Source organism: Schistocerca cancellata, chromosome 6 (genome assembly GCF_023864275.1).
Source record: "Schistocerca cancellata isolate TAMUIC-IGC-003103 chromosome 6, iqSchCanc2.1, whole genome shotgun sequence".
NCBI lineage: Eukaryota > Metazoa > Arthropoda > Insecta > Orthoptera > Acrididae > Schistocerca > Schistocerca cancellata.
In genome coordinates, this window is record NC_064631.1 from 678,263,393 (window position 1) to 678,291,217 (window position 27,825).

Sequence of the window (27,825 nt, forward strand, 5' to 3'; positions counted from 1 at the left end):
ATATCAGGGGAAGTCAAAAAGTAAAGGGACTTCTGCAATTTCTCGCTGTAGGACTTAGTAAAACTGCTAGCATCCAGGACTGAAGTATTGTCATCTGCAACAATTCTATACAACATGTCGTCATTACTCCGACGTTAACCATTGTGTTGTAGCAGACCGTGAAATATGGCAGCTCCATTGTTGATACGCACCAAGGAGGAAATGAAAGCAGTGATCTGCTTTTAGTCTGTGGAAGGTGATAAACCTGTGGAAATTAATTCATCGAATACAGGTGCAGTTTAGTGATAGCTGTTTATTGCAAAGCAAGATCTAAAAATGAATAACGTGCTTCAAACACAGAAGAACTACAGGGTGCGGCAGAACCAACTATGCAGTTTCTATCGATTGCTGCTGGGGCTGTGGTGGGGGTAGGCAGTTGCATGTGGTCTGACTTTGATCAGTCATTGACCTCATTTCAGTAGCCAACATGGTCTGGACCAGTGCACATCGTGGTTTTGCCGTTTGTGCTTATTATGAAAACAACAGATCTGTGATCATTGAACGAGTTTTCCGGTGACAGTTCAACATTCCACAGAAGAATACCATTCCTAACGCAAACACAATTCAGTCCTGGGTTCGGCAACTGGAGGAAATTTTTAGTACACTAAGAATAGATACACATGGCTGACATAGATCCATCAGAATGCCAGAAAATATGCAGCAGGTGAGAACAGCAGTTTAACAATCGCTGCAACGTTCTGCTTGACGACATGCTGTTGCATTGGAGATTTGAGACTGCAGTTTGAGAAGGATTCTGCAATGGGATTTGAAGTTCCATCCTTTCAGAATAATGACTGCTCAAGAATTACTCCCAGCAGACTATGCCAACCGTCAAAATCTGTGTGAGCATATGCGCGGAATAAAGCTCAGGCACATGCTACCAAAATGGATAGCCGAAACAATAATTGAGTTGGGACTCGAACTGTTAGAACACCTGCCGTATAGTCCAGACATGGTTCCAAGAGATTTCCATATGTTTGGACCATTGAAGTAAGTACTCAGGAAGAAGATTTTCAACCGATGCTGAAGTCACTGATGCACTGCAAAACTGGTTACAGGAGCAGCCAAAAAACTTTTTTTCCGACAAAATCAAAAAAATTGTGAAATACTAGACAGAGGGTATTGAAGTGCAGGGAGGTGATGTAGAAAAATAATGTACGTTTTAGTTTTATATCATTAGAATAAATATTCCGTTTCTCAAAAATCCATTTACTTTTTGACTTCCCCTCGTATGTGGCTGGCTACCTGTTTCAATATCACTTTCACTTGTTAAGAATGTAACTTTGTTGTCGTACTCCTTATGTACACTGTCTGCACAGTTGACCATATACAACACCATGCATTTCCACTGACTCATCTTGCGGAAATCCTAATATTTCATCTGCCATTTCTTTCTCACTCTGAGAAATTCCTTGTGTTCCTTTCTGACTAAATGTCAACTTTGGCAACTGTTATTGTAAATATAGTGCAATGTTTTCTTTCTTTATTGTCACCACTGATCTGCTTTCTACCAACACCACTAGCACTGTACCACTATTCTGAGTGACTCGTCAACTAAGCTGTCCGACTACATTCTGTAGCCCATCCTGTGCTCACAATTGGATACCTCCAATCCTATCCCTGTTTTCATTGACAGCCAATATTGTGGTTGCACGGTAAATAATATGTGGGGTGTCGAATGCCGTAAACATCATTGGTGTTTTGCACACAAGAGGTTGCTTGTCAGAATGTGTCCTATCAACCAATCCCTTCTTCTAGTCAGGTTGTGCCACAAATTTCTTTTCTCTCCAATTCTTTTCAGTAGCTCCTCATTACTTTGTGATATACCCATCTAATTGTAAGTAGTATTCTGTAACACCACACTTCACAAGCTTCTGCTCTCTTCATGTCTGAACTGTGTATCGTCCATGTTTCACTTTCATACATGGTTACACTCCATACAAATACTTTCAGAAAAGAATTCTCAACACTTAAATCTATATTCAATGCTAACAAATCTCTCTTCTTCAGAAACACGTCCCTTCCTATTGCCAGTTTACATTTTATGTCCTCTCTACTTTGGCCATCATCAGTTATTTTGCTGCCCAAATAACAAAACTTTAACTAGGTAAGGTAAAATAAAATCTAAAAACACTGTATGCCTTTACTCAAATTCTTCCTTTGTCCTTAGGGTACCAATTTACAAGAGCATGATGAAAAGTAACGCCTCCAAATTTTTCATGTGAAAACTCTTAAAGCTTTTTAAGCAAAACAAATGTCATTAAAATTCTACATCTTTATGCTTTACATCTACATATTTGCAGCCACTAGATGGCCCCAAATTGTAGTGTTTAACATGGCTGTGTGTAATGTAACTATGTCAGTGCGTGAGAAATAGCAAGCTATAATCAAGTTTCGAATTCAAAGAGTTCATTCACACAGGGAGTACCCTCTCCTTCAGCATGACAATGCCAGACAACATACGAGCACAGTGACATCTGCAACAATCAAACACCTTGGGTTCACTGTCATCGGTTATCCTCCATACAGTCCCAACTTAATCCCATTCGATTTCCAAAACTTAAAGAACACCTCTGAGGATTTCACTTTGATACTAATGAAGCAGTGCAAGCAGAGTTGAGTCTGTCGCTCTGTCAACAAAGTCAAACATTCTACAGTGATGGTATCAACAAATAGGTGTCTTGTTGGGACAAATGGGTTCACGACCAGGGTGACTATGTTGAGAAATAAATAAGTATACATGGAGACTATAGATGTAGAATGTTAATAAAATTAGTTTTTTTTAAAAAAGTTTTAAGAGTCTTCACATAAAAAATTTGGAGTTCTTAGTTTTTGGCAATTCCTCATGTATGTATTTTACTTTTGCACTTTATATGTCTACAATTAAAGTAAATCAATATGATTACTCATCAACACAAGTACTTGTCCCGCTAGTTGAACTACTTTTCAGCTTGCACGTGTTATCCAACTGTATTGTTAAAACATGTGAAAACATAGGCAATAACCAGCACAAAGCATGGATTACCACTTGACAAATATTTGACTATACACCAATTTATTCCACATAATAAGAAGGAGTATTTATGCAGAAGATTTTGGTGTCATCCCTGTGACCCAAGCATTGTCCTACCACCCTGATGATTCTCTCTAGCTTGACCTTCAATAAGGTAGGTAATTCAGAATTTCAGTTAACAAATTTCCATTAAAATACTGTTCAGCAATATACCAAGATGGCACCGAATGAAGCTTTGTTCTGTAACGATGTCTCAGTTTCCTCAAAAAGTGATAGTGATGTGTGTAAAATCTGCGTAAAAAAGGTAAAGAGAGGTATCCTATGCATCCAGTGCAGGTCGTGGTATCACGACAAATGTGTTAAAGTGAATCTAAAATATATAAAAGATGAACATGACTGGACATGCCGTCAGTGCGTTGTGAATGTCACGAAAAACGAGGTAATGGACACGATAAAATCAAAAGAAAAAATAATAAGTGGGCTTACAGAGGATTTAATGACTATAAATACGAAATACGAAGAACTTCGGCAGAAATATCAAGAACTGGAAACGAAATACAAAGAGACAGAGCAAGATCATCGTCTAGCACAAGACAGTGTTGTTAACCGCCGTTCTGCGCAAAAAACGTGGTGTGTGCCGAAAAAAACAAACAAACAGACAGTCAGTACAGTTCCGGCGATACTGCTAGCAAATAAATTCACAGCACTAGACAAAGACTTGATAAGACAACGAACAATGACGAAAAAAAATCAGTGACGAAACTTCTAATCGAGTGCACAGCCAAGAAAACATCTAATACGAAAAATAAACCAGTGAACATCAAATGACGAGTTGTTGTACTTGGTGATAGCCACGCCAAGAAAATTGACGAAAAAATAAATGAGTACAGTACGTTATTCACGGCAACAGGTATGACGAAACCCAGTGCACCTTTGACTGAGATAATTAAGAGCAGCAACTCACTTAATGAGCATCTAAGAATGATGCCGTCATAATCATGGGTGGAAGTAATGATGTATACAGAAATGAGAGTAAACAAGCGATCCAGTGTTTAAAAACTACATTACTTAATCTGAAAGTTCCGAACATCATAGTTACTAGTTTGCCTCACAGATAGGACCTGCAAGACAATTCCATCATAAATCTGGAGCTTGCAAAAGTAAACAAACAGTTCCACAAAATATGCAAGTCCCAACAAAATGTAACATTTTTTGATCTTCCAGATGCAAGAGATTTGTTTACGGAACATGGACTACATTATAATAACGCTGGCAAGTCATACGTTGGCAAAATGCTAGCGAAATTAATACAAAAAGACGACGATGTTGCAAGAAAACCAATTGCTGTGCAACCAGTTTCAACCAAAGAAATGGATAAACAGGAAAACAATTTCAAAATCGCAGCCACAGCGCCAGCTCAAACAGGAACATCGCGTCCAGAAGATGAGACGGTGCCAGGACCAGCCTCAGAACATACAGCAAAGACTGAAATTATCGTCAAGAAAACTGTACCTACTCATCATCCAGATGCTCACACACAGGGAAACTGATGAAGGGGGCCAGTTCTTTCTGAATTTGGCCCAATACAACGAATCCAGAACAAGCAGTCAACACTCAGGTGGACATTCCGTTACTTTACAGTCAAATTAGTTTTAAAGACCCTGTACCTAATAATATATGCAGTAGTAATTTCATTATGCACTTGAACATCAGAGGTCTGTCTGAAGGAATGATCAGGAAGCTTTATGATATAGAAATTTTGCTAGAAAGTGTGAAACAATCTGTGAAAGTAATATGCCTTAATGAACATTGGCTAAAATCTGAAAATATCAGTCTCCTAAATAAACTTACAGGTTATAAACTGGCTACCAGCTTTTGTAGGACCAATGGGTATGGAGGCTCTTGCATACTAGTTCATTCCACGGTAGACTATGGTATCACGCAGAATTTTAGCCATCTGAATGAAGAAGGTACATTTGAAAGTTATTGTATAGAACTTAAAGAGTATAACACACTAATTATCAGCATATATCGTACTCCTGGGTACCATATAAGCTCTGTATTTTTAGACAAGTTTGATACATTGCTACATAAATTAAAATGTGAGAAACTGTACAAGAAAGTGGTTATATGTGCTGACTTCAACATAGATGTAAGGACTGATGACAAATTTTCTTCACACTTAAAGAACCTGGTAGCCACAAATGGGCTAAATCTCAAATTTTAATCAGTATACAAGAATTACAGCAAGCTCTGCAACATGTATTGACAATATTGTAAGTAGTTATAATTATTATGTAAAAGAAAAGTTTCTTCTAGATTTAGGAGTATCAGACCATAACGCACTATTTGTATCACTACCGAAGCAAAATTCAGTCTGCACAACAAAAAGATGTAGGAATTTCAGTCAAGAAAATGTGGAAGTATTTTGCAAAAAACTAAGCCAAACCAAGTGGACAGTCAGCTAACACATTTCCACAAGTGACAATTACAATAACATTTTAACTGAATTCTTGGGTATATTCAATGAGTGCTTCCCTTTTGTAACAGTGAGGACCAGGTCCCAAAAAAGTAGATCCTGGGTAACAAAAGGAATTAGAGTGTCTAGTGCTACTAAGAGGAAACTGCATATGGAGGAAAAAGTAAATCGAAGCCCTCAATTTCTTAAGTATGTAAGCACATACAAAAAAACATTTGACAAAATAGTTAAACTAGCAAAACATACTGCAAATAACAACTTCATTTCCAATGCAAAAAACAAATCAAAAGCTGTTTGGTCTGTTACAAGAAGTGAAGTTGGCAGTGAGGCAGAGAGAAAATGTCCTTCTAAAATAGTGATCAATGGTAGAGCTGTTACAGAACCCAGTGCCATTTGTGAATCATTCAATGACTTTTTCATAAACTGTAACAAATTTGGTGACTGTTCACCACCAAATACAAAGCCCAATATGACAGATAGCAATTGCACATGTTTTCAAGTTTTCTCATGTTTCCATCTCAGATGTCATCAAAATCATAATGTCCCTAAAAAATTCAAAATCTGCGGGGTGGGATGAGGTCCCCACTGAAATAATAAAAATAGTCTGTCACAGTATTGCATATCCACTCTCTTTCATAATCAACCAATCATTTGATGAGGGATGTTTCCCAGATCGATTAAAATATGCAGAAGTTCGGCCCATACATAAAAAAGGCAAACAAGATGAATTGGGTAACTATAGGCCAATCTCACTGTTACCAATTTTCTCAAAAATATTTGAAAGAGCTGCATGTGATCAGATTAAAAATCACAATTCATCTAACAGCATTATCTTAGGCAATCTATATGGTTTCAGAAAAGGCCGCAGCACAATCCATGCAATAAATGAATTAGTCACAAAAGTCAGCAGATGTCTTGATGATAGAATGTGTGTTTCAGGCATCTTTTGTGACCTGTCCGAAGCCTTCGACACAGTAAATCATGACCTGCTTCTCCAAAAATTGGCACGCTATGGTTTTCAAGGCAAATCTCTTAGCTGTATGTCATCATACTTGGCAAACAGAAAACAAAGATTACTTATTAACATCAACGGCAAGAAATTTCTCTCTGGCTGGAAAAACACTCAATTAGGTGTTCCACAAGGTTCAATATTAGGGCCACTGCTTTTTCTATATTATATTAATGATATGCCATGTCAGGTCCAGTCTGATACTATCCTCTATGCAGATGGCTCAACAGCTGTAGTCTGTTGTAAAAATGAGGTAGACCTAAATTATCATATTGAACAAATACTTGGGGAAGTGGAGGCATGCGTCAAAAACAATAACTTGACATTAAATTTTACAAAAACAGAAATTGTTCATTTTACCACAAAACAATCTGCACAGTCTATAAGTGAAATAAGGTATATGGACAAAAAATTAGAGACTGCAAACTGTGTCAAATTCCTTGGCGTGTTAGTCAATAAAAACCTGTTATGGAGTCACCATGTGGACAACATACTGGGTCGACTGAATAGCCTTGTATATATTATGAATATCTTGTATAGTATTACTGATTTAGCTGTAAGAAAAACTGTATATAATGCATATTTTGTTTCAGTCATTAGGTATAGTATAATTTTCTGGGGGTCTGAAAAAACAAATTTACTTAGAGCTTTTAGACTACAAAAAAGAATCATCCGAGCAATGGTGGGAGCAAAACCAAAGCAACACTGCAAACCTTTATTTGTAAAACTGGATCTAATGGGCATTCCAAGCATATACATCTATGAAACTCTCACTTTCACAAAAAGAAACCCACAACTTTTTGAGGGCAACTTCTTCTTGCATCAATATGATAGTAGACATAGAACAAGCTACATGTTACCTACCCACCATTTAAAATCATATGAAAAAAACCCATACAATATGGGCATGAAATTTGTAAATAAAATATGCAAAGATATGGATGACCCAAATGTAAAAGGTACCAAAAGAGTCCTGGAAAAATAACTGAAAGATAAATGTTACTATAGTGTAGAAGATTTCATGAATGGTAACAATGCATTATAATTGTAATTAAAATACCTCTTTGAAGATGTTACGCCATGTATATTGTTAGTTTATTGTCTATTTTTAGTATTGTTATGTTGTTGTTGTGGTCTTCAGTCCTGAGACTGGTTTGATGCAGCTCTCCATGCTACTCTATCCTGTGCAAGCTTCTTCATCTCCCAGTATCTACTGCAACCTACATCCTTCTGAATCTGCTTAGTGTATTCATCTCTTGGTCTCCATCTACGATTTTTACCCTCCACACTGCACTCCAATGCTAAATTTGTGATCCCTTGATGCCTCAAAACATGTCCTACCAACCGATCCCTTCTTCTAGTCAAGTTGTGCCACAAACTTCTCTTCTCCCCAATCCTATTCAATACCTCCTCATTAGTTACGCGATCTACCCACCTTATCTTCAGCATTCTTCTGTAGCACCACATTTCGAAAGCTTCTATTCTCTTCTTGTCCAAACTAGTTATCGTCCATGTTTCACTTCCATACATGGCTACACTCCATACAAATACTTTCAGAAACGACTTCCTGACACTTAAATCTATACCCGATGTTAACAAATTCCTCTTCTTGAGAAACGCTTTCCTTGCCATTGCCAGTCTACATTTTATATCCTCTCTACTTCGACCATCATCGGTTATTTTACTCCCTAAATAGCAAAACTCCTTTACTACTTTAAGTGTCTCATTTCCTAATCTAATTCCCTCAGCATCACCCGACTTAATTTGACTACATTCAATTATCCTCGTTTTGCTTTTGTTGATGTTCATCTTATATCCACCTTTCAAGACATTGTCCATTCCGTTCAACTGCTCTTCCAAGTCCTTTGCTGTCTCTGACAGAATTACAATGTCATCGGCGAACCTCAAAGTTTTTACTTCTTTCCCATGAATTTTAATACCTACTCCGAATTTTTCTTTTGTTTCCTTTACTGCTTGCACAATATACAGATTGAATAACATCGGGGAGAGGCTACAACCCTGTCTTACACCTTTCCCAACCACTGCTTCCCTTTCATGCCCCTCGACTCTTATAACTGCCATCTGGTTTCTGTACAAACTGTAAATAGCCTTTCGCTCCCTGTATTTTACCCCTGTCACCTTCAGAATTTGAAAGAGAGTATTCCAGTTAACATTGTCAAAAGCTTTCTCTAAGTCTACAAATGCTAGAAACGTAGGTTTGCCTTTTCTTAATCTTTCTTCTAAGATAAGTCGTAAGGTCAGTATTGCCTCACGTGTTCCAACATTTCTACAGAATCCAAACTGATCTTCCCCGAGGTCGGCTCCTACCAGTTTTTCCATTCGTCTGTAAAGAATTCGCGTTAGTATTTTGCAGCTGTGGCTTATTAAACTGATAGTTTGGTAATTTTCACATCTGTCAACACCTGCTTTCTTTGGGATTGGAATTATTATATTCTTCTCGAAGTCTGAGGGTATTTCGCCTATCTCATACATCGTGCTCACCAGATGGTAGAGTTTTGTCATGACTGGCTCTCCCGAGGCCATCAGTAGTTCAAATGGAATGTTGTCTACTCCCGGGGCCTTGTTTCGACTCAGGTCTTTCAGTGCTCTGTCAAACTCTTCGCGCAGTATCTTATCTCCCATTTTGTCTTCATCTACATCCTCTTCCATTTCCATAATATTGTCCTCAAGTACATCGCCCTTGTATAAACCCTCTATACACTCCTTCCACCTTTCTGCCTTCCCTTCTTTGCTTAGAACTGGGTTGCCATCTGAGCTCTTGATATTCATACAAGTGGTTCTCTTCTCTCCAAAGGTCTCTTTAATTTTCCTGTAGGCAGTATCTATCTTACCCCTAGTGAGACAAGCCTCTACATCCTTACATTTGTCCTCTAGCCATCCCTGCTTAGCCATTGTGCACTTCCTGTCGATATCATTTTTGAGACGTTTGTATTCCTTTTTGCCTGCTTCATTTACTGCATTTTTATATTTTCTCCTTTCATCAATTAAATTCAATATTTCTTCTGTTACCCAAGGATTTCTATTAGCCCTCGTCTTTTTACCTACTTGATCCTCTGCTGCCTTCACTACTTCATCCCTCAGAGCTACCCATTCTTCTTCTACTGTATTTCTTTCCCCCATTCCTGTCAATTGTTCCCTTATGCTCTCCCTGAAACTCTCTACAACCTCTGGTTCTTTCAGTTTATCCAGGTCCCATCTCCTTAAATTCCCACCTTTTTGCAGTTTCTTCAGTTTCAATCTGCAGTTCATAACCAATAGATTGTGGTCAGAATCCACATCTGCCCCTGGAAATGTCTTACAATTTAAAACCTGGTTCCTAAATCTCTGTCTTACCATTATATAATCTATCTGATACCTTTTAGTATCTCCAGGAGTCTTCCAGGTATACAACCTTCTTTTATGATTCTTGAACCAAGTGTTAGCTATGATTAAGTTATGCTCTGTGCAAAATTCTACAAGGCGGCTTCCTCTTTCATTCCTTCCCCCCAATCCATATTCACCTACTATGTTTCCTTCTCTCCCTTTTCCTACTGACGAATTCCAGTCACCCATGACTATTAAATTTTCGTCTCCCTTCACTACCTGAATAATTTCTTTTATCTCGTCATACATTTCATCTAGTTCTTCATCATCTGCAGAGGTAGTTGGCATATAAACTTGTACTACTGTAGTAGGCATGGGCTTTGTGTCTATCTTGGCCACAATAATGCGTTCACTATGCTGTTTGCTAGTAGCTAACCCGCACTCCTATTTTTTTATTCATTATTAAACCTACTCCTGCATTACCCCTATTTGATTTTGTATTTATTATCCTGTATTCGCCTGACCAAAAGTCGTGTTCCTCCTGCCACCGAACTTCACTAATTCCCACTATATCTAACTTTAACCTATCCATTTTCCTTTTTAAATTTTCTAACCTACCTGCCCGATTAAGGGATCTGACATTCCACGCTCCGATCCGTAGAACGCCAGTTTTCTTTCTCCTGATAACGACGTCCTCCTGAGTAGTCCCCGCCCGGAGATCCGAATGGGGGACTATTTTACCTCCGGAATATTTTTCCCAAGAGGACGCCATCATCATTTAATCATACAGTAGAGCTGCATGTCCTCGGGAAAAATTACGGCTGTAGTTTCCCCTTGCTTTCAGCCGTTCGCAGTACCAGCACAGCAAGGCCGTTTTGGTTAATGTTACAAGGCCAGATCAGTCAGTCATCCAGACTGTTGCCCCTGCAAATACTGAAAAGGCTGCTGCCCCTCTTCAGGAACCACATGTTTGTCTGGCCTCTCAACAGATACCCCTCCGTTGTGGTTGCACCTACGGTACGGCCATCTGTATCGCTGAGGCACGCAAGCCTCCCCACCAACGGCAAGGTCCATGGTTCATGGGGTGTAAAACTGAGAAGTCACCTATGTCACAATCTTTGATTGTATAAAGCATGTTATGTGATAATAAAAATTGAATTGAATTGACCTTTCAAACTTTGTTGTTGTTATCTTCTGTGTGTGACTGGTTTGATGCAGCTCCATCCTGGACAGGCTTCTTTTATGTCTGCATAACTATTCTAACCTACATCTACTGAACATGCTTACTGTATTAAAGCCTTTGTCGCTACACAATTTGTACATCTACCCACCCTCCTCTCCTCTTTCCCTGTACTGCCAAACTGGCTACTTGTTAATGCCTCGGTATATGTCCTATTGACCAATCCCCTTTCGGTCAAACTTCTTTTCACCCCAGTTCATTACGTACCTCTTCATTAGTTATTTGATCTACTCATCAAACTTTTGAAAGCTTCTACTCTCTGGGCATCTGAGCTGTTTATCACCCATGTGTCACTTCCTTACAAGGCTACACTTCAGACAAAACTCTCAGAACTTAAAACTTTCATTTGTATTATACATTTAAATATTTAACTTTTTCAGACATACACTATCATTGGTTTTTGTCAGTATGTATTTTATATTGTCTCTACCTTCGCCAACGTGATTTAGTTTGCTGTCCAAATAACAAAACTCACTACTTCTGGTGTCTTCATTTCCTAATTCAGTTCTCTCAAAGCATCACCTGATTCAAACTCACCACATTCCACAACCTTCGTTTTAATTGTGCCCTTGTTCATCTTATAACCTATTTTCAAGGCACTATCTACTCTGTTCAACCACTCTTCTATAACAAGCAAATCTTTTAAGTTTTTATATCTTATCTCTGAACTTCAATAACTCCCTTTTCAAAGTTCTGTTTGGTAGCTCAAAATGAAGATGAAATAGCATGGGGGGACAGGCAACAACCCATCTCAATCCCTTCTTAACCACATTCTCCTTTTCATATCCTTCAACTCATATAAGAGCAGTACGGTTTCTGTAAATGTTTTAGATAACCTTTAGCTCCCTGTATTTAACACTGCTATCTTTCAAACTTCGAAGAGTGATTCCAGTCAACACTTTCAAAAGCTTCCTCTATATCATAAATGCTATGAGGTTCATTCAAATGAAACCTGGCCAGTGCGTCTACCTTTGCCTTACACTTAAGGTGGCACCACATAACTGCAGGCATGGTGGTGCCATCTATTGGAAAAGTGACTGACGCATGAGCACCATTTGATGTTGCATAGCACCAGTGTCGTTTCACGCCAAAGAGAAGCTGGTCAGACAAGTCATCGTCCACTATCGAATATGCAGGTAAGTGAGTAGGAACAATGAGGAGTGATTCAATTTTTGACGGTGGAGGGAGTTTGAGGCCGTGAAATGTATCAACGGATGAAGGCTGTGTACGGTGAGTATAGTCCGAGTCGTTCAAGTGCTGTGGAATGGTGCAAACGATTCCTTGAGGGGCGGGAATCACTGGAAGACGATGCTCGTCCTGGGCAGGCTCATCGTGTCATCACAACAGAAATTATTGTGGAATACTATAGTCTTGGACAACCACAGAATCACCATAGATGAGATCCATCGGTTACTGGGCATTAGCAAGGGCACTGCCCACACCATAATGCTTCAACACTTGGCCCTTTGAAAAATCTGTGTACAGTGGGTTCCTCACCAACTGACCGCTGAACAGCGCAATACTCGAATGGTGCTGTCTTTGGGTCGTCTGCAACATTGTCATGAGCAGGAATACGGCTTTCTGTCGCATATGGTCACAGGTGACGGAACATAGTGTCACCATTTTGGACCGGAAAGCAAGCAGTGGAAACATGCGACTTCACCACCTCCAAGGAAATAAAAAACCGTGCACACAAATTCTGGTAGGGTCATGATGTCCTCCTTTTTTGACCACAAGGGCCCACTTCTTGTCGAGTTCCTGGAATGGTGAACCATTATCAATGCCCAGTGCTATCAAGCCACTTTACAGAACATCAGGCGAGCCACCAAGTCGAATTGTCGAAGCATGCTGTCCAATAGTATTATCCCCCTGCATGATAAGGCCCGCCCACAAACGACCAATCTGGTGAAGACAACACTACAGCAGTTTCGGTGGGAAACACTGGAACATCCACCGTACAGACCCGACCTTTCACTGTGTGACTTTCATGTGTTTGGACCTCTAAAACAAGCTATTTGCGGACATCGATTTGCAATAAATGACAAAGTGTGTGACTGGGTCCAGACCAGGACCCAACAGCAGCCTACTAGCTTCTTCAAGGATGGACTCAACCGGCCAGTGTCGCAATGGGATAAATGTGCCAACACTTTTGGCGACTATTCTTGAGTATGTGTATTGTGTATAACTACATTTTTGAATTAATAAAATCATTACCCTTACTTTACACTAGTGACTGGGTTTCATTTGAATACCCCTTACATAAATGTGTGTTTGCCTTTTCTAATAAACATACAAATAACCTTTAGAATGCGAGGGTTCATGACATTAATGAATCACTAAAAAAAAACTAAATAAATGGTAAGGACACAAGTATAACTGAATACTTACACACAATACAGTTTATGAATGTGGTAGTACTGTCTGTACTTTGTCTTACCTGCTGATGAGGCTCAGTCCCCACAACAAACTGACAATCGCTCCATTGTGCGGTTTCCAGCAAGAACTTGCCCCTCTCACTGACCTTCTGTCGTCTTATCTGCCAGTCACATGTGTTACCAACCTGAAAATATTATTTTTTCTTACTGATAATAAAACTGCTATTTGAAAACAAATACTCTCAGAAATTAAATTGTAAGTTTCTGCCTTGAACTGGTTATACAAGGTTTCTAGCTAGTAGCTATTGGTAAAAGCACAAAAAATATTGACAACAATTCAATGACTGTAAATACATGTTGGTATTTTTAGACTTGAGGGAAACTGAATGCATGCAAAATACAATTTATGAGCTTTTCTCTAATACTTCCTCACACATGCCTTACCTGAAATGCAGAAAATGAGCAAACCAACTACCTGTCATATGGGAATTATTACTGCAGTGTACCTTTCATCCACACAGTTTAAACTTGCAGTGGCTTTCTGGAACTACTACATTCAGTTTTGTACGTCAGATGATATATAGTAGATACTGCAGAATATCTCATTCCCCATCTCCAAATCAACAGTGTACTTTGCCACTGGAGTAGTGCCTGCGTGCCTCAGCGATACAGCCAGACGTAATTTAGGTGCAAAAGACATTGACAAGATATCTACTGAGACGCCAGAAAAACGTCTGGTTCCTGAAGAGGGGCAGCAGCCTTTTCAGTGGTTGCAGGGGCAACAGTCTGCATGATTGACTGACCTGGCCTTGTAACATCAACCAAAATGGCCTTGCTGTGCTGCTACTGTGAATGGCTGAAAGCAAGAGGAAACTACAGCTGTAATTTTTCCCCAAGGCACACCAGCTCTACTGTATGGTTAAATGATGATGGCATCTTCTAGGGTAAAATATTCTGGAGATAGAAATAATCCCCCATTCGGATCTCCAGGTAGGGACTACTCAGGAGGATTTTGTCATCAGGAGAAACAAAACTACAAAACTGGCATTGTACGGTTCGGAGCATGGAATGTTACATCCCATAATCATGTAGGTAGGTTACCAAATTTTAAAAGGGAAATGGATAGGCTGAGGTTAGATATAGTGGGAATTAGTGAAGTATGATGGTAGCAGGAACAGGACTTCTGGGCAGGTGAATACAGGGTAACAAATACAAGATCACATAGGAGTAATGCAGTAGTAGTAGTAGTAGTAGTAGTAGTAGGTTTAATAATGAATAAAAAAGAATAATGCTGGTAAGCTACTATAGACAGCATAGTGAACGCATTATCGTAGCCAAGAATGACACAAAGCCCACTCCCACCACAGTTGTCCAAGTTTATATGACAACTAGTTCTGCAGATGACGAAGAGACTGTAGAAATGTATGATCAAATAAAAGAAATTATTCATACAGCCAAGGGAGACGAAAATTTCATTGTGATGGGCAACTAAAATTTGATAGTAGGAAAAGGGAAAGAAGGAAAAATGTAGGTGAATATGGACCAGGGGAAAGGAATGAAAGAGTAAGTCACCTGATAGTATTTTGAGCAGAGCATAATTTAATCATTGCTAACACTTGTTACAGAATCATGAAAGAAGGCAATATATGTGGGAGAGACCAGATTTTAAATTTAAGATATTTCCAGGGGCAGATGTGGACTCTGACCACAATTTATTGCTTATGATGAGTAAATTAAAACTAAAGAAACTGCGAAAAGGTAGGAAATTAAGGAAATTGGATCCAGATAAGTTGAAAGAACCAGAGGTTGTTGAGAGTTTCAGAGGGAGCATTAGGCATTGATTGATTAGAACAGGGGAATACAGTGGAAGGTGAATGGGTAGCTTTAAGAGATGAAATAGTGAAGGCAGCTGAGAATCAAATACGTAAAAACAACATGGCCTTGTAGAAACCCTTGGGTGACCGAAAGGACAAAATATAAAAATGCAGCAAATGAACCAGACAAAAGGGAATGCAAATGTCTAAAAATGAGGCTGACAGGAAGTGTGATGGAAAACCAGTCCTAAGCAAAGAGGGGAAAGCTGAAAGGTGGAAGAAGTATACAGAGGATCTATACAAGGAAGATGAACTTGCAAGCAATATTATAGGAATGGAAGAGGTCATGGGTGAAGATGAGATACAATACTGCGAGAAGAATTTGACAGAGCACTGAAAGACGTAAGTCGAAACAAGACCCCAGGAATAGATGACATTCTGTCAGACCTATTAATAGCTTTGGAGAGCCAGCCATGTCAAAACTCTTCCATCCGGTGTGCAAGACATATGAGACAAGCAAAAAACGCCCAGACTTCAAGAAGAATATAATCACTTCAATTCCAAAGAAAGCTGGTGCTGACAGATGTCAGTTATTACTTGAACTACCAGTTTAATAAGTCATGGCTGCAAAATACTAGCAAGAATTCTTTACAGCAAAATGGAAAAACTGGTGGAAGCAGACCTCATGGAATTGGATCCTGGAGAAATGTAGGAACACACAAGGCAATACTGACCCTATAACTTATCTAGAAAATAGGTTACAAAAAGGCAAACCTATGTTTAGATGCGGATACACACGTAGTTTTCCAACTTTTGTTAACCGGTGTTTATGTGCTATTTTATCTTTCTGTTTTGTGTATTTTACAGACACTCATTTCAATCTGTTTTTGCGCAGGCGCTGAAGACCTTGCTGTTATGCATCCATATAATTATCTCCACCCATCTATGTTTATAGCATTTGTAGACTTACAGAAAGCTGCTTTTGACAGTACTCCCTTTGCAGTTCTAAAGGTTGCAGAGGTAAAACACAGGGAGCAAAAGGCTGTTTACAACTTGTACAGAAGCCAGACAGCAGTTATAAGAGTCAAGGAGGATGAAAAGTAAGTAATGATTGAGAAGGGAGTCAGACCGGGTTGTAGTCTATCCCCGACGTTATCCGATCTGTACATTAAGCAAGTAGTAAAGGAAAACAAAGATAAATTTTGAAAAGGAATTAAAGTTCAGGGAGAAGAAATAAAAATGTTTGAGGTTTGCTGATGACATAATAATTCTACTGCATCCAGCAAACTATTTGCAAGAGCAGTTGAATGGAATGAACCATGTCTTGATATAATTTGAACATCAACAAAAGCAAAACAAGGATAATGGAATGGATAATGGAATGTCATCAGATTAAATCACTTGAAGCTGAGGTAATTAGATATGGAAACGACACACTTAAAGCAGTAAATGAGTTTTGCTATTTGGGCAGTAAAATAACAAATGATGGCCAATGTAGAGAGGATATAAAATGTAGACTGGAATGGAAAAGAAGTGTTTCTGAACAAGAGAAAATTTTTAGCACCAAATAAAGATTTAAGTTTTAGTTAGTAAGTCTTTTCTGAAAATATTTGTGTGGAGTGTAGCCACATATGAAAGTGAAACCTGGATGACACACTGTTTAGATAAGTAGAGAATAGGAGCTTTTGAAACATGCTACAATAGATTGCTTAAGATTAGATGCATAGATCACGTAACTAATGAAGAGGTACTGAATAGAATTGGAGAGAGAAGAAATTTGTGGCACAACCTGGCTAGAACAAGGGATCAATTGGTAGAACACATTCTGAGACATCAAGGGATCACCAACTTAGTGTTGGAGGGAAGTGTGGAGGGTAAAAGTCTTAAGAGGGAGACAGTAAAGCACATTCAAAGGATGTAAGTTGCAGTAGTTATTCGAAGATGAAGAGGCTTGCACAGTATAAAGTAGCATGGAGAGCTGCATCAAACCAGTCTTCAGACTGAAGACCACCACAACCAAAACTGCAGAAGATTGTCCTGTTATACAATATTGGTCTCTTCGTAGTTTATCTACAGGCATCGTTGTGCCCAGTTTACTTCTATGTCTGCCTGAGACTCATCTGTTTTTAACTGAAGCAACAGGTTAAGATTATTTTTCATATTCACCACATAACTGTCAACATAAGTTCTGTTCATGCTCCTATTACATGATGCTATTTCCCAACTCTCATTACCTTTTTACCTGCTTAAAATGTCAATATCTTTCCATTCCCACCAAAGGGCAGCAATTTTCACCTCCTCTTCCACTATCTTCCTATCTCTTCTGCATATGTCACAAAACCACTGATGAGCCTCATGTCCTTCCTACGCCATTACAGCATCCAAAAAACTACTGCATGGGAACCCTTCCACAGATCAATTTACGGGAGGTGTCCCGGCATCTTGCAGCTCCAAGTATGCACATTTGTTTTCTCAATTTAATAAGAAAATTACTCAAATTCCCTTAATGGTGAGGTCTGTGGGTTATAAAGAATGGAATACTTTATTGTGAACCCACTCTTTAAGCAATTAAGGTTCAGCCAGCCCATGCCAAGTGGTCTTATTAAAAAGCTCCCACATGATCATCACAGATTTTGCTGAAATTTTGTGTTAACTTTCGAACATGTTCCCAAAGACATTAGTAAAGTTTTACTTTCGCCGACATAATACTTAGACAGATGCAGTCATTTGTTTGACATATCTCCTGCAGCATTTTCTTGAAAGATTCAAAACTAGGCCATCTCGTATAACTTTTTAACTCACTTAAGTGAAATAATAAAATAGGATTTCTTGAACAATTTTCATATAGATAATTTGAAGCAAAGATGGCCAAAAAAATTACACTTGAAAAAATTTGAAGTTTCACTTTTTATATTTCCAGAAGTAACTGCAGAATAAACCTGAAACTCTGCATGCAATGCATTACCAATATATGGTTTTTAAATATAAAATTTCAATCTCCTACTGGTTTCCAACAGTTTACAAATTGAGGGCAAAGTTGACATTTTTGTAAAAATGCCAAAAAATGGCTACTTTAAGCCACTTTTACCAAAAAGTCTTTTGAAAACTCTTTTAAATATTTCCACTGTAAAGACCATATTCTAACCCACCTATAAACGAGATTTAGTTTTGCAACACAGGCATGTAAGGCCCGGAAAAAAAGAAAAAAAAAAAAAAAACAAAGTGGAGGTGCATTTCAAATACGTCCATATGCTACCGGTCCTTAAATTAAATCTGCCATTTTTGTTCTGTTCTAAAATTGTTTAGTACTCTCTGGGGAAGGTTATATCAAAACTACTGTGGCTAGTTAGTTAGATAGTCACAACAACTCAAAAAACTTCAAAAATAGGGTGTCCTTTGTCGTGTCTCATCATGACATATTTCAGTCTATTTTTCTGCTATGATAACTACATGATCTAGCTTGTTATAAATTTGAAAATCCAGGATGGAATAAGGACAATATTATGGAAAGGATTGATTGTCACTCATCATATAGTGGAGATGTAGACAGGCACAACAAAAAAGACTAGTTAAACAGTAAGCTTTCAGCCAAAAGGCCTTCTTCAGAAATGGACAACACACACATAATCATGCAAGCACAACTCTCTCTCACACGCGCGCGCACACACACACACACACACACACACACACACACACACACACAAGACCAATGTCTTGGCCACAGACAAAGGTCGTGTGTGTGTGTGTGTGTGTGTGTGTGTGTGTGGTGGTTGCATGAACGTCTACTTCAGAAAAAAGACCTTTCGGCTGAAAGCTTACTTGTTTAGCAGTGTTTTTGTTTAGCCTGTATGCGACTCAAAATTAGGTTAGATTAGATTCAGTTTTCCTTCCATAGACCCAAAAAATGAGATGATTCTCGTGGGTGTACTATATGATGCGCAGTAAGCTATACTTTTCATAATAATTTGATTATAAACATCAAAATTTAACCATGAATTATCAAGACACTGTACATCAAGCAAGTAAAATTGTTTCATAATGGCTGAAATACACATTGTACGAACTCCTTCAAGATAGATAAACACCACTGTGACATTGGGTAAGTTTCGGGGAAGTTCATAAAAGACTGCCCGACTTTTTTTGGAAAGATTTCATGATACAGAGGATTTTGAGTATGTCTTTTTATTGTGAAATACTACTGACATGATAGCTAATTTCACTTCATAGTACAGTATATTTTGAGCAGATGTGAACTGATGAAAAATTGTTTAAGTGGTCCTTGGTGGCTTAATCACTGCTTGATTCTTTTAAAGTGAGGAAAATAGGGCCATGCCTAATAGCTGTACGACAGCAGTCATTGGTGGGTTTCTTTACCACATGTTCATAAGCCTGATGAGGCAATTCTTTAACCTTTTGACTGCTCTGGATGTGTTCAGAGTACCAGGTAGAAGGACTGGTGGCGCATGTAAACACATTCAGAGCACACAGGGACAGGTACAAAGGCACCCGTCCAGAGCAGTTAAAGGGTTAAGTGTCAGAGGCCAAAGTTAGAAGAAACCTTTTTTAGGATCCTAAACTTACGTTTACTTCAAGCAACTGGAATTGTTTACATGTTGCACTAACTTACTGTATAATATCATGAGGAAAATTATACTGCCAGCCAGACAATGTCACTGAGGGTGCTGGAATAACTACAGTAAAGAGCTGTTATGGAATCCTGGCCTTATCACCCCTTGAAGGGCAATAAAATGAATTTTCTGGGCCATATTGGTGTATAAAGCTTATAACAGCATCCTTCTCCTCAGCCAATGTCTGACAGACATTTCGAATCCCCCACTGTTGAAAAACAGTCCTTTGAAATATGTGTGAGACATCCGCTGAGCAGAAGGATACAATTATAAGTAAACAGCATACTGTCCTGGCTGAAGATCTGAAGTTGATATATCTCCTTCATTACTGTCTCTAATTTTGACCAATAAAGTTGATGCAGCTTTTGAAAATCTGCTGACCTAAATTTTTGTTTCATCAATTGGGGAGGGGGAAAAATAATTCCCTTAGTTCGTGCTAAAGTATCACCATGTTAAACCTACTCATCTTGTAATGTTTTATTTCATTCAATTTCTTCTTTGCTGATGGAAGCAAATTTAATGGCATTAATACTCTCAGTGCTAGGACTGTTGATAAAATATTGATATATAGATACATTGATATTTTTTCCAAAAATATCGATATACAGGGTGTCCCAAAATGATATATACACTCTTTGAAACTGAATCCCTCTATAATTAAAGGAGGCAGAAATACAATTTCTATGGGTAATAATTTAGAAGGCAGTGGAAAACATAACAATGCTTTCTTTTGTTTCAGGATTGTCAGCAAACATGATGTTATTGTTTGAACAGTAGAAATGGGTGCTAAAGTGTTACTGGAAAACAGAGAATGTGAGTGCGGTACACCGACATTGGAGAGTTGAATTTGGAACACCACCTCCAACAAGAGTAACAATTACAAGAATCAGAGATAAGTTTGACGTCGAAGGATGGTGCACGATATGAAGAAGGGACATGGCGGATGAAAGAGAAGTTCAACAGACAATGAGAGTGTTGATGCAGTAATCCAGGCATACACGTGATCCCCGAAGAAATCTGTTAGGCAATGCTCTCGCGAGACTGGGATCTGCAGCAGCAGTGTTCATAGAATTTTGCGGTCTCAGAACTTTAAGCCTTACATTCCAAGACTTCTCCATGCTCTTAACAAGGATGATCCTGATAGGCAAAGCGAATTTTGTAAGTGGTTCATTAACAGATGTGAAGAAGAGCAATGTTTCCAATATCGAATTCTTTGGTGAGATGAAGCGATGTTTAAACTTGATGGAACAATTACGCCATACTCACATGTACTGGGGCAGGAAGAATCCATACATAACAGAGCAAAGGCATTTACTCTATCAGGAACAGTCTGGTGTGGTCTGTCTTCTAGAGGGTTAATCAGGCCGTACTTCTTTGACAGCACTGTCATGGGCGACTCGTACTTGGAAACGTTGGAAATGATAACTCATGGTCTTAGCGTTGTGTTTGGAAATGGAGATTATTACTTTCAACAGGATGGTGTGCCACCTCACTTTCACCTGGATGTGAGGGCATTTCTCAATTGTACATTCCCTGCCAGATGGATAGGACGAAGAGGGAGTGCGGACTATTGCACTCCATCTCCAGATTTAACTCCTCTACACTTCTTTCTGTAGGGTACTCTCAGGAACACAGTTTACGCTGCGAGACCACACACAAGATATGATCTTATAGAGCAAATTGAGCAAGCATGAGATGCTATTCCGTTGGAAACCCCTCAACATAGAAACTAACCTTACATAAGCAGAAAGAACCATAATCCACCATCTAATAACTGATACCGACCTCATAATACTACATGCGGACAAAGGCTCCACCACTGTTGTCTTGAACCGCAAGTATTACCTGGTGGAAGGACTCCACCAGCTGTCAGATACTTTCACCAACTAACCTTGCCACAGTGACCCAGTCCAGTAATCCAGCACGATCTCCAGTCACTACACAAATCATCAGGCCTATCCCAGAACCTGTCCCCTGAGTCCATCTCTCTACTCCCCCTACCACTTCCTGCACTCCTACCTTCTACATGCTTCCTAAAGTCCATAAACCTAACCACCTAGGACTCCTCATTGTGGCCCGTTACTGTGCCCCCATTGAGAGAATCTCTGCTCTCGTAGACCAACTCCTTCAACATATTGCCCGGAAACTACCCTCCTATATAAAAGATACCAACCATTTCCTCCACCGACTCTCCACAGTTCCTGTCCCTTTACCACACAGTGCCTTGCTTGTCACTATTGATGTCACCTCACTGTACACTAACATTCCTAATGCCCGTGGCCTTATTGCTATTGAACATTACCTTTCCCAATGACCAACAGATTCCAAACCAACAACTTCCTTCCTAGTCGCCATGACCAACTATCTCCTCATCCACAATTACTTCTCCTTTGAAGAAAATACCTACAACAAATCTGAGGTATGGCTATGGGCACATGCATGCCACCATCCTATGCCAACCCATTCATGTGCCATCTAGAGGAATCATTCCTAAAAACCCAGAATCCTAAACCCCTCACCTGGTTCAGAATCACTGATAACATCTTTGCTATCTGGGTTGTAGGTGAGGACACCCTATCCACATTCCTCCACAACCTCAACAAGTGCTCCCCCATTTGCTTCACCTTGTCCTACTCAACACAACAAGCCACCTTCCTAAATGTTGACCTCCACTTCAAAGATGGCTAAATCAGCACCTCCATCCATATCAAACCTACTAACCACCAGCAATACCTCCACTTCAACAGCTGCCACCACGTCCACTCAACAGCAGCCACCCATTCCATAGCAAGAAGTCCCTTCTGTACAACCTAGCCACCCACTGTCATCACATCTGCATGACGGCAAGTCGCTCTCAAAATATACCGAGGGTCTCTCCAGTGCTTTATCTTTCCAGTCTCCCAACACCTCCCAAAGTCCCACTATCTGGCCCTAAAGGAACATTACCCTTTAACTTAGTATCACTCAGGGCTGGAGCAACTGAATTAATTTCTCTGCCAGGGATTCAGTCACCTCTCGTCATGTCCTGAAATGAGAAATGTCCTGCCCACTATCGTTTCCACTGCTCCCACAGTGGTATTCTGCCGTACACAACATACTCGTCCATCCTTACACAACCCCTGCTCCCATTCCCTTACCTCATGGCTCATACCCCTGTAACAGACCTAGATGCAAGACCTGTCCCATTCATCCACCCACCACCACCTACACCAGTCCAGTCACTAACATCACCTACCCTATCAAAGGCACGGCTACCTGTGAAACCAATCATGTGATTTACAAGCTAAGCTGCAACCGCTGTGCTGCATTCTATGTAGGCATGACAACCAACAAGCTGTCTGTCCGCATGAATGGCTACCGAAGAAATGTAACCCAGAAGCAAGTGGACCACCCTGTTGCTGAACACGCTGCCAAACATGATATCCTTCATTTCAATAACTACTTCACAGCCTGTGCATTATGGATCCATCCCATCAACACTGGCTTTTCTTAATTGCGCGGGTGTGAACTCTCCCTTCAATACATCCTACGTTCCCCTAACCTTCCTGGCCTCAACCATCATTAGTCACTGTCCTCACCCGTCCAGCCCCTTCAATATTCCCATTGCAGCACTACACAGCCGTCATTCCACCACCACACCCAGTCTTTTTATTTCTCTCCTTTTGCGCTACTCCCCCTTCCCTCCCCTGCTCTCCATCTAACCTATCGCACTTCACTGTCCGCCCCAGCCTCCTCCTTACCCCCACCCAGTCGGCACTCCCATCATGCACTGGTGCTGCTACTGACAGTGTGGTTTCAGTTGCCCGAGATTGCATTTTGTGTGTGTGTATGTGGGGGAGGGGGGGGGGCATGTGCACATATCGTGGATGAAGGCCTTAATGGCCGAAAGCTTTAATTGTGAGAGTCTTCTTGTTGTGCCTATCTGCAACTCAGCATCTCTGCTATATGGTGAGTAGCAACTTTCCTTCTCACAATGCTGTTAATGAAATTTATGTTTTTCTTTAATTATCTTACAGTGATCATAAAGTACACCACCTCTCGGTATACAAGTAAAGGAAAATGAGTTGGTATGAGTATTTTCAGGTTCCGGACCCTTCTCACACAACAGCATCCACTTAAAAACTTTTGTGAGTAAAGTTTAACAACAATTAACAAAGTACGTTTTTTAAATTTTTTCTGGTGGACACAAATCCCCTCCTCCCTTCCTTGGTAGTACTCATTATGAAAAATGGGTTAGTGTTGCTAGGTTTAACAGAATGTCCATGAATGGGAAATAGCAAATTATTCCAAAGCTACAGCGCCAATTGCAAAAGCAGGGAGTAGGTTGTAAACAATCAGGGAGAGCAGAATGCACATCCAGCAGGATTACATAAGAAGTGTTGTGAGTTTCAAAGACAATCCTGTCATTTTCATGGACGTCTAAAGGCTTATTTAAATGAAAATAAACTAGAGTGCTTCCATAGAAATTAAAGGGTTTGACTTTGCTGTAGCTATCTGACCAAGTTTTTGAACTGTTATCCTGATACTTCTTTTCTGAGATCGCCGAAGGACGCTGCAAGAACGCTGATGCCAATTCAACAAGTACTGTTAGCACTATGTGTTTCCAGTGCACAAGTCAGATATCAAAAATTCGCAAAGGGCAACATCATGCTGCAGGTCAGCAATAAGCAGTGATGGAGTTGTTATTTTTTCACCTTGTTTCACAGGTCAATGTGGAACAGATTACCAGTATTTAACTAATATGCTAATGCAGAATTTGACTTAGGGTTACCAGTTCTGGTTCCTTTGCTGGCAGTTCCACAGTTAAGTTACACATCAGAATCATTAATGTCACAATGGCTGGGAAATTGTGATCACTGAACAGACGTGTTTGCAAACTAGTGCAGCCAAAAAGAGGAAAGATAATTTTTGGAACACGAAAGTATCTCCTCTGTTATTAGGACCTTTACTTCTTACACAAAGATCCTGAAATTACCAAAATCTGTTTGCAAAACTGAAGATATATGAACAATGAAGTACACACTGCCTATTTCTTTTTCTATCAAATGGGATGAAGAGCCTGTAATGGTACAATGCATCAACATCACAGACCTGTTGTATTTCAAAATGAGTGAACAGAAAGCACTGAAATTGATCTATAAGTTATGGTTTTCAATACCAGAGTTTTCACAAGGTTTGTGTATCAGGACCTACTGTTAACAATGTTACTATGAAGAAGAAACATGAGGGAAACACTAAATCTGATCACTTGTTGAAATATCGCGATAGGCAACATCATTAATGCATTTCCATCTGGCAGGATACCTTCAGTTCAGAACACGGCGTGCATGCAAGGCGATATGTGCTGGACATCCATTGTGTTGATACCAAATAAGCACTCTGGTTCTCAGCGGCACTTCATCCAGATGAGGAGGAAGAATTCGTCTGAGGAAGTTGGCAAATGCTGTGCCATATTGATGTAATAAGGGCCAATAATTTTAGTACCAAGCATCCCACACCAGATGTTAACTCTCCATTGACGCTGATGTTCCACCTGCCTAAGCCATTGTGGGTCGTCACTGGACCAATAATGCATTTTCCTTGTTTTTACCTGTCCTTTGTTTGAGAAGGAACATTCATCGGTAAAAAAAACATTGGAGAAGTGGCGAGAATTTGCTGCTCTGTCCACTAACAGAACTGTACACGATTCTGGAAATCATTCCCATGCAATTCTTGATGCAGGTGCACATGGTAAGGATGGAACCGATGACATGTAAGAATATGATGTACACTGGTTTTAGGAATGCTTTTATCATGTTCAAGCTGTCATGTGCTCACATGTGGATTCACAGCAACGGAAGCGAGAACAGTAACTTCGGCACCTTCACCTTCACCTGTGCGAGTGTTACGACGATTGCACAGTCGTGGGTTGAAACTTCCCGTTTACAGTCATGGGTTAAAACTTCCCGTTTCCTGAAGTGTCACAACAAGATGCAAAAACATCATTCGGGAAGATAGGTTCTTGTCAGGATATTGCTCTCTGTACAGGCCTGCTGCCTGCGTAGCATTTCGCCTACCTTCAACAACAATAAAATAAATGTTATGTCGATGCAGTTTGTAGGAAGGACAGCCTTTACTGTATGCCTACTCTACACAACAGTATTTAAAAGAACTAAACTACTGTACTACATGTTGTGGGTTGGCAGGAGAGCCAACACCGGGTTACTAGAGGAAGCCGAAAGGCACGCGTTTTAGCTCACGCAGGCTGGCGTGAGGTCTGGAACAGGTCAAGGAAATTAGAATTTAGAAAAACGGACGTAGCTGGTGGAATACTTAACTTTAATCTACAACTGGTGAACGTCGCTCTTTACGGTACATTATTCATAATACCAATAGTAACTGGTAATGGCGCCTTGCTAGGTCGTAGCAATTGACGTAGCTGAAGGCTATGCTACCTATCGTCTCGGCAAATGAGAGCGTATTTTGTCAGTGAACCATCGCTAGCAAAGTCGGTTGTACAACTGGGGCAAGTGCTAGGAAGTCTCTCTAGACCTGCCGCGTGGCGGCGCTCGGTCTGCAATCACTGATAGTGGCGACACGCGGGTCCGACGTATACTAACGGACCGCGGCCGATTTAAAGGCTACCACCTAGCAAGTGTGGTGTCTGGCGGTGACACCACACTAAATGTACCCATACATAAGAAAACAGTATTGCAATTACTGTTCTGCTAACTTACATTCCACATAGACGAGTACCATATCTACCTTCTCTTCGTTGGTGTACATTCTACTCACACAACTCTCCAACTGACGATGGTTGACAGAATGACGGGTGTGCATTCTACTTATTTTTACATTGTCCTCTGTCAATTTCAACACGTGGATGTGTTCCATTACCCCGAGTACCTGCACTAAGTGCTGGGAGCGTCAGCGTTAATGTTGTGTTATGTAATTAATAATGTTGTGTTTCAGTGAATGGTGCACTGTGATACATTTTTGAATAGGTCTTTAGGAGAGGAAATGAATTACCGAATAAAAAATACAGGGTGCCATTTAAAAAAGTCATACCGCTATTCACATCTTTGTAAAAGCCAAAGTTACAATGAAGACAATCATGATGATTGATGTCCCACTGACGGCTAAAGAATATTTGTTTGAGACATTTTGTAATTTGCATCTGGACAATCAGCTATTTGGTCAAGATAAACGGGACACCCTGTATACCTGATAAGTTTAATTATATTATCAAGGCAGTCAGGTGGATGCAATATTTCTTCATTTCCAAAAAGCACTTGTTTCTCTATTATTAACAAAAATTCCATCACAAAATTTGTTGAATGGATTCGCAATTTATTGGTATGTAGGACACAATATTTTACCTACAATAGAAATCACTGGCAGAAGCAGAAATAACTTCAGGCATGCCCCAAAGCTGTGTGTTGAGACCCTTGCTATTCATTTTGTATATTAATATCAAGGTAGACAATTATACAATTAAATTCAAACTTCTTTTGCAGATGATGCAGTTATCTACAATGAAATACTATCTGAGAAATGATGGAGAGGTATCCATTTTTACCCTGATAAGAAAGTGCAAAGATGGAATACTTGCTTCACATGTACAGAAATGTACAATATGATACTCCACACAGAAAAGTAATAACCTATGACTACAATATCAATGATCCACAACTGCAATCAGTAAACTCATCTAAATCCTTGGGTGCAACAATTTATACAGGGATATGGAATAGAATGATCACTTACACTCGGACACAGGTTGAGTGGTTTATTGGCAGGATATTGGGGAAAAAATGGTCAATTTACACAGGAGAATGCTAATAACACACTTGTGCATTCCAGCCTAGAATACTTCTCAAGTGTGTGGAATCCATACCAAATAGGATTAACAGTGTGTACTGAAT

The 27,825-nt window shown here is 39.7% G+C and overlaps 1 protein-coding gene across 4 annotated transcripts in view; it reads right to left on the minus strand.

Moving 5' to 3' along the window:
- Nucleotides 1-27,825, minus strand: part of LOC126190856 (BTB/POZ domain-containing protein 6-like) — an 81,482-nt gene that overhangs the window by 46,776 nt on the left and 6,881 nt on the right. For all 4 annotated transcript variants that reach the window (XM_049931451.1, XM_049931450.1, XM_049931449.1 and 1 more), the window contains one exon: nt 13,542-13,664. Coding sequence is in view for 3 of the 4 variants with exons in the window: in XM_049931450.1 (XP_049787407.1) it covers nt 13,542-13,664 (123 nt within the window). In the remaining variant the exon portion in view is untranslated. The remainder of the gene's footprint in view (nt 1-13,541; nt 13,665-27,825) is intronic.